This window comes from Triturus cristatus, chromosome 3_1, assembly GCF_964204655.1.
Source record: "Triturus cristatus chromosome 3_1, aTriCri1.1, whole genome shotgun sequence".
In the NCBI taxonomy this organism is placed as follows: domain Eukaryota; kingdom Metazoa; phylum Chordata; class Amphibia; order Caudata; family Salamandridae; genus Triturus; species Triturus cristatus.
The window spans coordinates 7,556,092-7,569,473 of record NC_140583.1 but is presented as its reverse complement, the minus strand read 5'-3'; the positions used below and the strand labels follow the sequence as shown (position 1 = coordinate 7,569,473).

Below are 13,382 nucleotides of genomic sequence, written 5' to 3'. Positions count from 1 at the left end.
TGCCAATTGGGGGCACAAAGGTACAGTTTTGGGAAAGAACATAGGCCCTGGGAACCTGATTGGCAGGGACCCAGTACTCATCAAGTCAAAGTGCATCGTGTGTGTGTGTGTGTGTGTGTGTGTGTGTCAGACACACACGGGGGGGGGAAGGTTACTGCAACAGAAACCCACTTTTCTACAATGATTAGACGGTTTAAATTTTGGAAAAGTTAATGCTCCAGCTGGTCTTCAAGGACAGCTAACTATGCTAGGTCCCTTACTGGTGTTGTGAATGGCTGTTGAATTGTTAATTTTGCTCCTTCCTATTTCAAGGAGCAGCTGGGACCGTAGATCGAGTGTTGGGACTTATTGCGTCCTTAAAGCCTGAGATCTATAGATCTGTAAAGATGAGAGAGCTGGTTCCAATGGTTGTGAAATGTGTGTGATCCACCTCAGCCAATGGGACACTCCTACATGGGTCTAGGGCGAGCGAGAAAATACTTGTATCCCTCTTGGACTGGAAAAGAGGTGATGCAGACTCCCACCAAGTCAGTGAGTTACTGGCACCAAAACACTTCTATTAACAGCTCATATTCTCAAATCTTGCGCTCGGTCAAATACTGGTACCAGCGTGTGTGGATCAGCAGCTAAAGATTCCCTGCCCGGTCAGGGTCTGATTGATACTTAAACCATCTCAACAATGTGCGTTCAGCGCATCATATAATCTCCAGTGTCGTTTTTGTTCCATGTTATGATTTTATCCCTGTAGAAAAATCCAGTCGGAATGTCATTTGTATTTTACAAACTTTTTGTCTTCTTGCTCCAACATTTATTATTCCACCATATCAAAATCCATTTAATGTATAGACCAGCAACGCATTTTGTCCCATTGAAACATTCTTTTATTTTTTTATAAATCTTTTTATTAACAGCTCGAGAGATCACATCACATAGATTGTGTGATGAGTACATTAGCTGTCAGGTGTGGAGAATCCTAGTCAATACATTCTCGGTACATGCAGGCCCCTCCGTTGCCCCTCATCATATTACTATTCTGCCTCCCACAACCCTCTGTATCGCCTCCACGGCATCCACACCCTTTCCCTTTTCTTAACCCACCTCCTACTCTTACACACAGTTTCCTCTGCTCTCTGGCACCAATCAAGATCACGTTTCCGTTTCTCAATCTGTGGGGGTGCCAGTTCTCCCCCCCCCCCCCCCCCCAAATTCCTGGCACTATTACGCTTTGCCACCCCTGCCACCCCTGCCAGCCACATACCTGGACCAGGTTGCATCACCTCTGATCATTAGGAGGAGCCATTTTGGGTCTAATGGAACAGGCTCGCCCACCACTTCCGACATGACTTCTGTAACCTTACGCCAGAACATGGAAACCTCAGGACAGTCCCATAGTATGTGTATGAAGGTACCTTCCTCGCCGCACCCCCTAGCGAACTGCACGGACAGGGCCCGACCTCAGAAGTATAGGTGAGTGCGAGGGTAGTAGGTGCGATGAAGGATCTTGAGCTGCACCAATCTAAATCGCGTGGCCACCTCCCTAGGGCTTTGGAGCGCCTCCTGCCTCCCTAAGAGAACCAAAGGATCCGGTAGATTTTTTATTAATTTGCGGAAAATCGTGGAGGTGGGTTTCCCCTGTATGGGGTCCAGCAGTAGCCGTCTTCAAGTGGAGAGTAGTCTGGGATCGAAACCCCTTTTGTATGTGAGTGCACAGGGCGTGTAGAAGCCGTAGATGTGTGCATCGCTGCGAATCATGCATGTCGTACTCCTTCTACAGATAATCGAACAAGCGGGGGTAGTCCCCCTTCCACACATCGCCCAGATATTTAATCCCAATCATACGCCAGCCCTGGAACCCTGACAGCGCTGCCACTTCTTTGAGAGGATCGTCCGCCCAAAGCGGGGTTTTGCCCGTCGGTGTCCCAGCCCAGCCAAGTAATTTGTTCGCGTTCATCCAAAATTGGACCGCCACTTTAGTATGCTCCGGCCAGTCCAGGCGTTTTTGCCAGGAGTACAAAAGGGATTCACAGTTGCCCTGCAGCATCGTTGACCTATCCACTTTGTAGGCTGGCTCTTCCATCCCTACGAAGACCCAGTCGTTAATCACCTGCAACTGGGAGGCCCAGTAATACAAACTAACATGAACTGCAATCCCTTGTAGGAAAGTGGCTCTGTATGTACTGTTCCCAAATAGGTAAAGTGTGCACAGAGTCCACAGTCCCCAGAGATCTGGCAGAGGCTAAAGTTAGATATAACCTTACTCTCTAAAGTGGTAGCTTGGTCGAGCAGTAAGGCAGTATCCGAGGACAGTGTAAAGCATTTGTTGCACACACTCAGCCAGCAAATGGTCTCACACTCTCAAGAACTGAACTCTAGGACAATGGTTTAGTATAAAAATATATGGTTGTTTTATGTTAGAACCAACAATAGATTTCAAAATATACTTTCTCTGAATGAGATGCTTTATATAAATACTTTCAATATGCAGTAGGCTGTTGAATGCAATAGACACAGTTGTTGCAATAGGCAACACAATTTCATTAAGCTCAATGGGAATTTCTAATTAAATGCAATTAGTTACTTTAAGGATTACTTTTCTAACCACAGGACTGGATCCTGGGTTCAGTCCCAGGACATTTCCTGTAAACAATTGAGTAAAAGCGTTTTGGTTACAGTAGTGATCTTTAAGCAATATTTTGGTATTTTAAAAGTTGATACTTAGAAACATTTTCTCATAGAATCACCAATGTTATCGTACGGGAGGAATTTCACTTGGATCCAGCACTGGGGCACCACACTGTAAACAGTTGAAAGAATGTGTTTAGGTTATACAGGCGATTTTTAACGAATATTTGTAAGTTTGCAAAATCGACACTTGGAAACTTTTTCAGCAAAAAACAGGCAATGTTATCCTATGGAAGGAAATTCAAGTTACAGGTTAAGTATGTTCTCGTTACTTTTGTAATCCAGTGCTGGACTCCTAGGTTCAGCACTGGGACATCTATCTAAAACAGGTAAGTAATTACGTTTTCACAGTTGGTGCGATTTTTAAAGAATATTTGTAGTTTGCAAAAATCGACTGTGAGAAAGTGCCATCTTTCTTGCATGGTATGCCCCCACTTTTTGCTGAATTGAGTTAAGGTTCTGGGCATAGACTCTGGGGTCTCCCAGGGTCAGGTCAGTACAGTTGTTACACCCTCAGCAGCACAGGGGCAGCTGGGTGCAGAGAGAGTCAGGCCCCATGTTATCCTATGGGAGGCAGGGGGCCCTTGGTTGGTGGCTGCTGGCTAGCAGGCCACGCGGCTGTGGGAGCTGGGCTCCTGGTCACTTGCTCAGGGCAAATGGGGAAGTAGAGTAGAGATTGCACTGCCAGGTGCACTCAGGCGGCTGGGTGCAGGGTGCTTTTGAGCCGTCGGGCGCTCAATGGATTGCAATGGAGAAGCTCAAAAACGAACAAAGGCTGCAAGCTCGGGGACGAAGATTCTTCAGGTGTGACCACCACTTCGAGAGGTAAGTTGGGTAGTTGGAGGATAGGTAGGCACCCAGGAGTTGGGCACAGCGGGCCGCAGGGCGCCGGGTGCAGGGGTGCCTTTTGGTGTCGGGAAATCTTACCCCCGGCTGGTCGTGGTTGGAGAGGTCCCTGGTTCTGAGGCTGCAGGTGTCGTCAGGAGCGTCGAGGTGGGTCCTTGGGTGCTGGATTCGGGTGCCTGGACTACCGGTCCCGGTCCCTCTAAATTACAAAGATGGCCGCCGTTGCTCGAGCGCATGCGCGGAGAGAGAGGTCAGGTGTGTGTTAAAGCCTGACCACCCGCGACTGCTGACGCTTCGCACTCTTCGGAAGACCTCAGTGTTTCTACTTCTATTCACCTTAGGTTTCTGAACCCGCCGTTTCTTCGGTTGTCCTCGGAGCTCTGAGTAGCGTCGGATCGCTGACTTTTTTTTTCCCCGGATGTTGCCCACGTAGCTTACCTGAATCTGCGTTCCAGCGGTGGAGATTGCTGTTAGGCTTAGAGCCTTCTTGACAGCGTCTTCCTCGTCGCGTAGGCACTCTCTTCACTCGGCGCTTCCAGCAGATGCCCCTAACGGCGGTCCTGGTGGGGCTGTAGTGGACTTCTTCCGGGTGGATTTTCAATACCTGCATTGTAATGCAAAGTCATTATGGTAACAGCGCTCTGCGCTGTTTTTTGTGCATTATTACCCTGTGAAAGCACTTACCTCAGTTTGTCCTGGCACTGTGGGATCCGTCCCTTTTTTCTTTCCTTTTTTTTATTTTATTTGTGAAAACCTAAGACACAAAAGAAAGGACAAACCTGAAGTTAAGGTTCCATATATTTTTCTTACATAAGGCTTTAACATACAAGCAAGACGCACTAGAAGGTGGGTTTTAATTATCTTACAGACATCTTTCCTGTATTTCTTTTCTCATACACAGAGTATTTTTAGCATTTTTTGTTGTTGTTGATTTCAGAATTCTATAGAAGTTTTACACATAAGTCCAAGAAGAAAGGGAAACATTGAATCAAGCCTTTTTATTTTAGAGCAAGGTAAGAGGATAGTTCACTAGGAGAATAAAGAGGAGACACAGTACGGATTTTGTATACAAGTCCTTAGTTACATTTATCTGTTGTTGTTTGTTTTATAGTCCTGCTCTTCGTCCTGACGGGTCTTGTGCCATAGAGAGTATAGACGAGGGATCTTCACCCTGTTCCTTGTTGTGTTTCCCTTCTTCCCCGTCCTGTTCTTAGTCCTGACAGGTCCTGTGCCATAGAGAGTATAGACGAGGGATCTGCACCCTGTTCCTTGTTGTGTTTCCCTTCTTCCCCGTCCTGTTCTTCGTCCTGACGGGTCCTGTGCCATAGAGAGTATAGACGCGGGATCTTCACCCTGTTCCTTGTTGTGTTTCCCTTCTTCCCCATCCTGTTCTTCGTCCTGACGGGTCCTGTGCCATAGAGAGTATAGACGAGGGATCTTCACCCTGTTCCTTGTTGTGTTTCCCTTCTTCCCCGTCCTGTTCTTCGTCCTGACTGGTCCTGTGCCATAGAGAGTATAGACGAGGGATCTTCACCCTGTTCCTTGTTGTGTTTCCCTTCTTCCCCGTCCTGCTCTTCGTCCTGACAGGTCCTGTGCCATAGGGAGTATAGACGAGGGATCTTCACCCTGTTCCTTGTTGTGTTTCCCTTCTTCCCCATCCTGTTCTTCGTTCTGACGGGTCCTGTGCCATAGGGAGTATAGACGAGGTATCTTCACCCTGTTCCTTGTTGTGTTTCCCTTCTTCCCCGGAGTACCATTGGCACGTTGGCATTTGTTGGGTGCGATGGGTGGTTTGGGGAAGTAGTGGATATTGCTTCATGCCTCTGACGTTCCTGCAAGCAGATAGTGAATCCTGACATCGGGGTCACAGTCCCCGGGGGGACGTCCTCGGGGTCTTTGTTCACTCCAGCACAGGCCAGGCTTGGCGGGTGCAGAGTGTGCAGGGTTTGTGGTTCCTGGCTGATGCCAGGGGTCAGTTACTGGCTTTGAGCAGTACCACTGCTCGTGGGAGTCTCAGTTGCTTAGAGTCGCAAGGTAGCCAGGTCCTCCGGGGTTTGTGCGGTTGCTGGCCACTGGAGATGCCGGAGTTTAGCAGGAGCAGGTTCGAGGGTCGACAGGCCGGTAGGGCTGGGGCCAAAGCAGTTGGTGTCTTCCTCTTGTGAGCAGCTGCACGGCAGGTCTTCTTGTCTCTTGATCTTCTTTGCTGTTTCGGAATCTGGATCTAAGGAAGGAAGCTTCAGGGTACCTCTCAATACTAAATTTAGGGGTGTTACAGGTAGGTAAAGGGCAGGGACCACTGGGTCCCTTCCCTGGGGTGGGTACACCCCCTATCCTGCCACTCTCCTGTGGGAGGGGGGCAGTGGTCTAGTCCTGATCGGGCAGGGCTCCACATCTTCAAGATGGCGAGAGCCCGGAGATGTGCTTCACCTCGCCTCCCCCACCTGAGGGGTGGGGTTGGCAGAGGCTGGCACACTCCCTGTCCTTCCTTGGAGTTTCCTGCCAGAGTGGGGGTCGCAACCGGTGGGGGCCAGTTTGCTGGGTACAGCAATTGGCCTGGAGAAGCTCACAAAGGCGGCATGCCTTTGGAGCTTCCCCTGCCCATTCTGGGGGAGGAGACTTAGCACCTCGCCCAGGATGTGCATTGTTGCAGGCCCAGGAGAGCGGTTGGCTCTCTACCCAGGGGTCCAGCAATATGTCTGCTGTGTGGCAGCCTAGGCAGCCCCTCAGACAAGACGTGGATTGTAGGTTAGGTTCAGGGGGCATCTCTAAGATGCCCTCTGTCGTGCATTGTACATTAAATCCTGCACTGGCATCAGCGCGGGTTTAATGTGCTGGGAAGTTTGATACCAAACTTCTCAGTCTTCAGTGGAGCCATCGTGGTGCTGTGGAGTTCGTCTTGACTATCTCCCAGCATCATATATTCTTAATGGCAGCACTGCACTTACAATGCCCAAGAATGGACCTGGGTACTGTAGGGGCACAGGGCACATGCACCTGTACCCACACCACAGGCATAGGGCACCCAGCTAGAGGGGTGGCTGCTGAATGCCAGGGCAGTGTGTTGTGGGCATGGCACACAGGGATGTGTGCCATGTCGTGACTGTTTTGTTCTATACCCAGACACTCCGCCTGCATTGTGTGTGTGTGCGCGTGCGCAGGGCTTCTAAGGGTGGCACAATGAGTGCTGCAGCCCTTAGGGGTCTTCCCTGGTCACATGGCCCTGGGTACCTAGTGTACCATTTACCAGGGGCTGACATGTGGCCAGGGTTTGCCAATTTGGATTTAGTTCAGCACATGTTGTTAGGGAAGGCACATAGGCCCTGGGCACCTGATTGGCAGGAGTCCAGGGCACACTCAGTCAAAGTACATTCAGCAAAAAGTGGGGGCATACCATGCAAGAAAGATGGCACTTTCTCACATCCCTCCATCAAAGACTCCCCTAGTGCTACTCTTGGCGCCCCTCCGCACACAGCAACGTCCGCACTTCTTGAGCTATGCGCTTAAAAATAGTCTGTGGTATCCGAAAGGAAACCTTTGAAACATTCTCAAGGATCAACTGCACCAAACCACTAAACTGCAGATTGTTCACGTTCTCAATCACATTAGTGTCTGCCAAATATTTCTTGAGCATGAACACAGGCATATTGCTTCTCTCCGTACCAGAGAGTCCAACCAGGGCTCGAAAGTTTCAAAGGGGAGAAACTTGTTTCGGCTGTCAATGTATTTATTCAATGGATTTTGATGCGTTGGAATAAGACATTTTAGGGCAACAAGAAGAAAGTTTTTAAAAATCAAATGATATTCTGCCTGGATTTTTCTAGATGGATGAAATCAGAACATGGAATAAATGAACTATATGAGATTAATATGATGTGCCGAGTGCCCGTTATTGTTGGCAGGAAGGTATGGACAGGTCGGGGCAATGCAGGCCCGTCACGCTTGCAGTCTTGGGAATGTCTCCTACAGATCTTCAGCTCTCATGCAAAGCAAATCTCTTCAACTCTGGACAGCAGGAGCACAAGGTCCTGGAGGCTTCTGTGCAGCTCATTTCTCGATCACACCCATGCATTTCTGAGCTGTGCTGTGTTCCCTGCACCACTCCTTTCAGCCTCATGTAAGACTTGAAGTTTGAATGTGTTGCTCCAATATTGATGGAGCCACCAGGACAACAATCGGGAGAAGATGAAACTCGAAGCTGAGTCTTGCAGGCGACAACCTGGTGATCACCCAGGCTGCATCGCCTTCTATGAATTGTATCTTCTGCTCTTGATCTCAGTATGGCAGCTCGCCAGATAGGATGACAGGGGTCTTCCATCTATAGAGGACATTTACCTTGTAGGGAAACAACATAAAAATTCAGGTATTCTTTGGTGCAGAAAGCTTACCAGTCTGTCATGTGCTGATCACAGCGATTCGTCTCGGTGGTTTGCATTCCTCTAGGACCCTATGAATGTTTTACGCAAACGGTGCCCGTCTCTCACTCTGTCCCGCTAAAAGAAAACTGCAGCCTTATCCCTCTGAAAGGTCATTTATTAAAAGCTTGAATCTCATTATCATGTGGATCTGTTTTTGCGATTCCTGTTTGTTGACTTTACAATGTCTATGGAGCAAGAGCGGATACTAAGGGAATTGAACCATGTTTCACTCAACGTATTTTTTTTTAACTCTTTTAGTAACCCAGCCGGGCAGTGGAGCCAAGTGTTTGTTTTGCCCCTGCCGGAAGAGGATGTGAATATTAGTGACGAGCAAGACCCCAGGGTGAGTATCATGATGTTTGAATAGAGTTTAATGAAGCTTTGTGCTGGGTCCCTTCTGACTCCTTCCTTCATGCAATTGCCTGTCCCTGAGAGCTTGCCATTAGTGGCGCGCAGACACCAGAAGTGGAGTCTCAGCACAGATCTTTTACAGTCACCCGGGAGAGCCCCATCTACCTTTCCACCCACCAACTAGGTAGATGTTGTGGACTTTTTTTCTAGATCCATTATTGGAGTTCTTCAGTGTGACCCTGATTGCTAGGAGTTTCGGACCCACCCTTCAGCGTGACCCTGATTGCTAGGAGTTTCAGACCCACCCTTCAGCGTGACCCTGATTGCTAGGAGTTTCAGACCCACCCTTCAGCGTGACCCTGATTGCTAGGAGTTTCAGACCCTCCCTTCAGTGTGACCCTGATTGCTAGGAGTTTCAGACCCTCCCTTCAGTGTGACCCTGATTGCTAGGAGTTTCAGACCCGCCCTTCGGTGTGACCCTGATTGCTAGGAGTTTCAGACCCGCCCTTTAGTGGGCTAGGAGTTTCAGACCCTCCCTTCAGCGTGACCCTGATTGCTAGGAGTTTCAGACCCGCCCTTCAGCGTGACCCTGATTGCTACGAGTTTCAGACCCGCCCTTCAGCGTGACCCTGATTGCTAGGAGTTTCAGACCCTCCCTTCAGTGTGACCCTGATTGCTAGGAGTTTCAGACCCGCCCTTTAGTGGGCTAGGAGTTTCAGACCCTCCCTTCAGCGTGAACCTGATTGCTAGGAGTTTCGGACCCTCCCTTCAGTGTGACCCTGATTGCTAGGAGTTTCAGACCCTCCCTTCAGCGTGCCCTGATTGCTAGGAGTTTCAGACCCACCCTTCAGCGTGACCCTGATTGCTAGGAGTTTCAGACCCGCCCTTCAGCGTGACCCTGATTGCTAGGAGTTTCAGACCCGCCCTTTAGTGGGCTAGGAGTTTCAGACCCTCCCTTCAGCGTGACCCTGATTGCTAGGAGTTTCAGACCCGCCCTTCAGCGTGACCCTGATTGCTACGAGTTTCAGACCCTCCCTTCAGTGTGACCCTGATTGCTAGGAGTTTCAGACCCTCCCTTCAGTGTGACCCTGATTGCTAGGAGTTTCAGACCCGCCCTTCAGTGTGACCCTGATTGCTAGGAGTTTCAGACCCGCCCTTCAGTGTGACCCTGATTGCTAGGAGTTTCAGACCCGCCCTTCAGCGTGACCCTGATTGCTAGGAGTTTCAGACCCACCCTTTAGTGGGCTAGGAGTTTCAGACCCACCCTTCAGTGTGACCCTGATTGCTAAGAGTTTCAGACCCACCCTTCAGTGTGACCCTGATTGCTAGGAGTTTCGGACCCTCCCTTCAGTGTGACCCTGATTGCTAGGAGTTTCGGACCCTCCCTTCAGTGTGACCCTGATTGCTAGGAGTTTCAGACCCTCCCTTCAGTGGGACCCTGATTGCTAGGAGTTTCAGACCCTCCCTTCAGTGTGACCCTGATTGCTAGGAGTTTCAGACCCGCCCTTCAGTGTGACCCTGATTGCTAGGAGTTTCAGACCCACCCTTTCCTTTTGAACACATCTGCTCCCTTCTAACTTTGCACCCTCTGTCACTTTCTGCGATTACAAGTGTCCACGGGAACTGAGGCTTGAAATCCACCTCTCGCTTCCGCTCCCCGCCCTTTCACCATGTATGTTCAGTACAAGGAGAGGTGCACCCCTTTGGAGCAGTTATTTATTGCAACAGCGCCTCATTAGACATTCACCACCCAGGCTTTTCTTTCCCGTCCAATTGGCTTCTTTCAAAATCTGACCACCAACCAAAACCTGTAGACCTACTCGTTGTTCAGGCATGCTCGTAGAGCAAGAGGCCTTGTTATGTTAGGAAAAGGATTTAGAAGATTATGTTTGAGGCATATGAGCTGCAGATTATACACTGTGCATAGATCGCCATCTGGTGTTGGGCCCGGATGTTTGCAGTTTGTTTTTCCTCTTGGAAAGTCTTTGGAAGTCACGAGGTCGGTGACTCCGACAAGATTATTTTAGGTTCAAGAGAAATAACAGCTGTTAATTTAACTTGGGAGCTAAATCGGTGTCCAAAACCAGTTATTGCAATGTGAGACCGTGAGTCTTCGTTCCACAGAGGACGGTGCGAGTGAGGTGTGTGCGTGTGTGTGACATGAAGTCTCCAAATGCAGTAAATTATCTGGGAGACACTGCTGGATGGATTGTACTTGTGATCAAACTATGGGTTCTGGCATTTCCTGTTAGCCATGGGGTCAGTTTGGTTGTCTGAATTTCTGATTTTATAATGTGAGGCATTTTTCACACACCGTTGAAATTGTTTAAAACAAAATATTCTGTTACTGGGCCTGGTCCCCTTTCCTGCTCACTACTTTAACCTCCCACTTGTGGTCGGACTGAATCGCCTGTGTTCAGCCTAATTCTCTGTCTTCGCAGTTTTAAGCCCAACTGCATGGGAGCCTCAAGGCTCGCTTCCTTCCAAAACTTTAGTCCCTTTCTCTTCTGTTGGTGTTCCGGACGTTTCTAAATATCGTGCAGTGTGTCCTGTCGCGAGCTAAAGCTTCTTCTTCTCCATGTGCTTTCAGTCGGCCAGAAGGTTTCTCACACTTGCCATCCGTCGTGCCATTGAGGCATTGCAGATCTTCTGCCCGCCTTTCTCTGGTGCTCATCATAACTGTCTTCAGACCATGAGTCCCCAGCTGTCCTTGCCCTCCTGCATTTTGTATTTTCTGTTATTGAAGCTCTTTGTGGAGACATTGGCACAGAGAGACACACTCTCCCATAAAGTCTGCCTCTGGTGATGGTGAGGAGAGGGGGGTCACCAGTTGTCATGTTTTGTTCAATTTGTTAAGGGTAACCCTAGGATACAGTTATGGCTTTACACTACGAGACATCCTGACGTCTCCATACTTACATTCACTTGGTAAACTGACTTGCCCCACGGCTCACACTGAGGTTCTACCGATGCGGGCTTAAACTTGGCTCATCTGTAGTTATTGCTGGGGTCCTGAGGCTTACACGTGGCTCATCTGTAGTTATTGCTGGGGTCCTGAGACTTACACTTGGCTCATCTGTAGTTATTGCTGGGGTCCTGAGGCTTACACGTGGCTCATCTGTGGTTATTGCTGGGGTCCTGAGGCTTACACGTGGCTCATCTGTAGTTATTGCTGGGGTCCTGAGGCTTACACGTGGCTCATCTGTAGTTATTGCTGGGGTCCTGCGGGCTTACACTTGGCTCATCTGTAGTTATTGCTGGGGTCCTGAGGCTTACACGTGGCTCATCTGTAGTTATTGCTGGGGTCCTGAGGCTTACACTTGGCTCATCTGTAGTTATTGCTGGGGTCCTGCGGGCCTACACGTGGCTCATCTGTAGTTATTGCTGGGGTCCTGCGGGCTTACACTTGGCTCATCTGTAGTTATTGCTGGGGTCCTGAGGCTTACACTTGGCTCATCTGTAGTTATTGCTGGGGTCCTGCGGGCTTCACCTGGCTCATCTGTAGTTATTGCTGGGGTCCTGCGGGGTTACACTTGGCTCATCTGTAGTTATTGCTGGGTTCCTGAGGCTTACACTTGGCTCATCTGTAGTTATTGCTGGGTTCCTGAGGCTTACACTTGGCTCATCTGTAGTTATTGCTGGGGTCCTGAGGCTTACACTTGGCTCATCTGTAGTCATTGCTGGGGTCCGGAGGCTTACACTTGGCTCATCTGTAGTTATTGCTGGGGTCCTGAGGCTTACACTTGGCTCATCTGTAGTTATTGCTGGGGTCCTGAGGCTTAAACTTGGCTCATCTGTAGTTATTGCTGGGGTCCTGAGGCTTACACGTGGCTCATCTGTAGTTATTGCTGGGGTCCAGGAGCTTACACGTGGCTCATCTGTAGTTATTGCTGGGGTCCAGGAGCTTACACATGGCTCATCTGTAGTTATTGCTGGGGTCCTGCGGGCTTACACTTGGCTCATCTGTAGTTATTGCTGGGTTCCTGAGGCTTACACTTGGCTCATCTGTAGTCATTGCTGGGGTCCTGAGGCTTACACTTGGCTCATCTGTAGTTATTGCTGGGGTCCTGCGGGCCTACACGTGGCTCATCTGTAGTTATTGCTGGGGTCCTGCGGGCGTACACTTGGCTCATCTGTAGTTATTGCTGGGTTCCTGAGGCTTACACTTGGCTCATCTGTAGTTATTGCTGGGGTCCTGAGGCTTACACTTGGCTCATCTGTAGTTATTGCTGGGGTCCTGCTGCCTTACACTTGGCTCATCTGTAGTTATTGCTGGGGTCCTGAGGCTTACACTTGGCTCATCGGTAGTTATTGCTGGGGTCCTGCGGGCTTACACTTGGCTCATCTGTAGTTATTGCTGGGGTCCTGAGGCTTACACTTGGCTCATCTGTAGTTATTGCTGGGGTCCTGAGGCTTACACTTGGCTCATCTGTAGTCATTGCTGGGGTCCTGAGGCTTACACTTGGCTCATCTGTAGTCATTGCTGGGGTCCTGAGGCTTACACTTGGCTCATCTGTAGTTATTGCTGGGGTCCTGCTGCCTTACACTTGGCTCATCTGTAGTTATTGCTGGGGTCCTGCGGGCTTACACGTGGCTCATCTGTAGTTATTGCTGGGGTCCTGAGGCTTACACGTGGCTCATCTGTAGTTATTGCTGGGGTCCTGAGGCTTACACTTGGCTCATCTGTAGTTATTGCTGGGGTCCAGGAGCTTACACATGGCTCATCTGTAGTTATTGCTGGGGTCCTGCGGGCTTACACTTGGCTCATCTGTAGTTATTGCTGGGTTCCTGAGGCTTACACTTGGCTCATCTGTAGTTATTGCTGGGGTCCTGAGGCTTACACTTGGCTCATCTGTAGTCATTGCTGGGGTCCTGAGGCTTACACTTGGCTCATCTGTAGTTATTGCTGGGGTCCTGCGGGCCTACACGTGGCTCATCTGTAGTTATTGCTGGGGTCCTGCGGGCGTACACTTGGCTCATCTGTAGTTATTGCTGGGTTCCTGAGGCTTACACTTGGCTCATCTGTAGTTATTGCTGGGGTCCTGAGGCTTACACTTGGCTCATCTGTAGTTATTGCTGGGGTCCTGC

General features: G+C 49.6%; 1 protein-coding gene across 1 annotated transcript in view; it reads left to right on the top strand.

The window, feature by feature from the left end:
• NUP160 (nucleoporin 160) overlaps nt 1–13,382 on the top strand; it is a 521,427-nt gene that overhangs the window by 103,767 nt on the left and 404,278 nt on the right. The window contains exon 10 of the mRNA XM_085646519.1: nt 8,202–8,286. Within this exon, the coding sequence (XP_085502645.1) occupies nt 8,202–8,286 (85 nt within the window). The remainder of the gene's footprint in view (nt 1–8,201; nt 8,287–13,382) is intronic.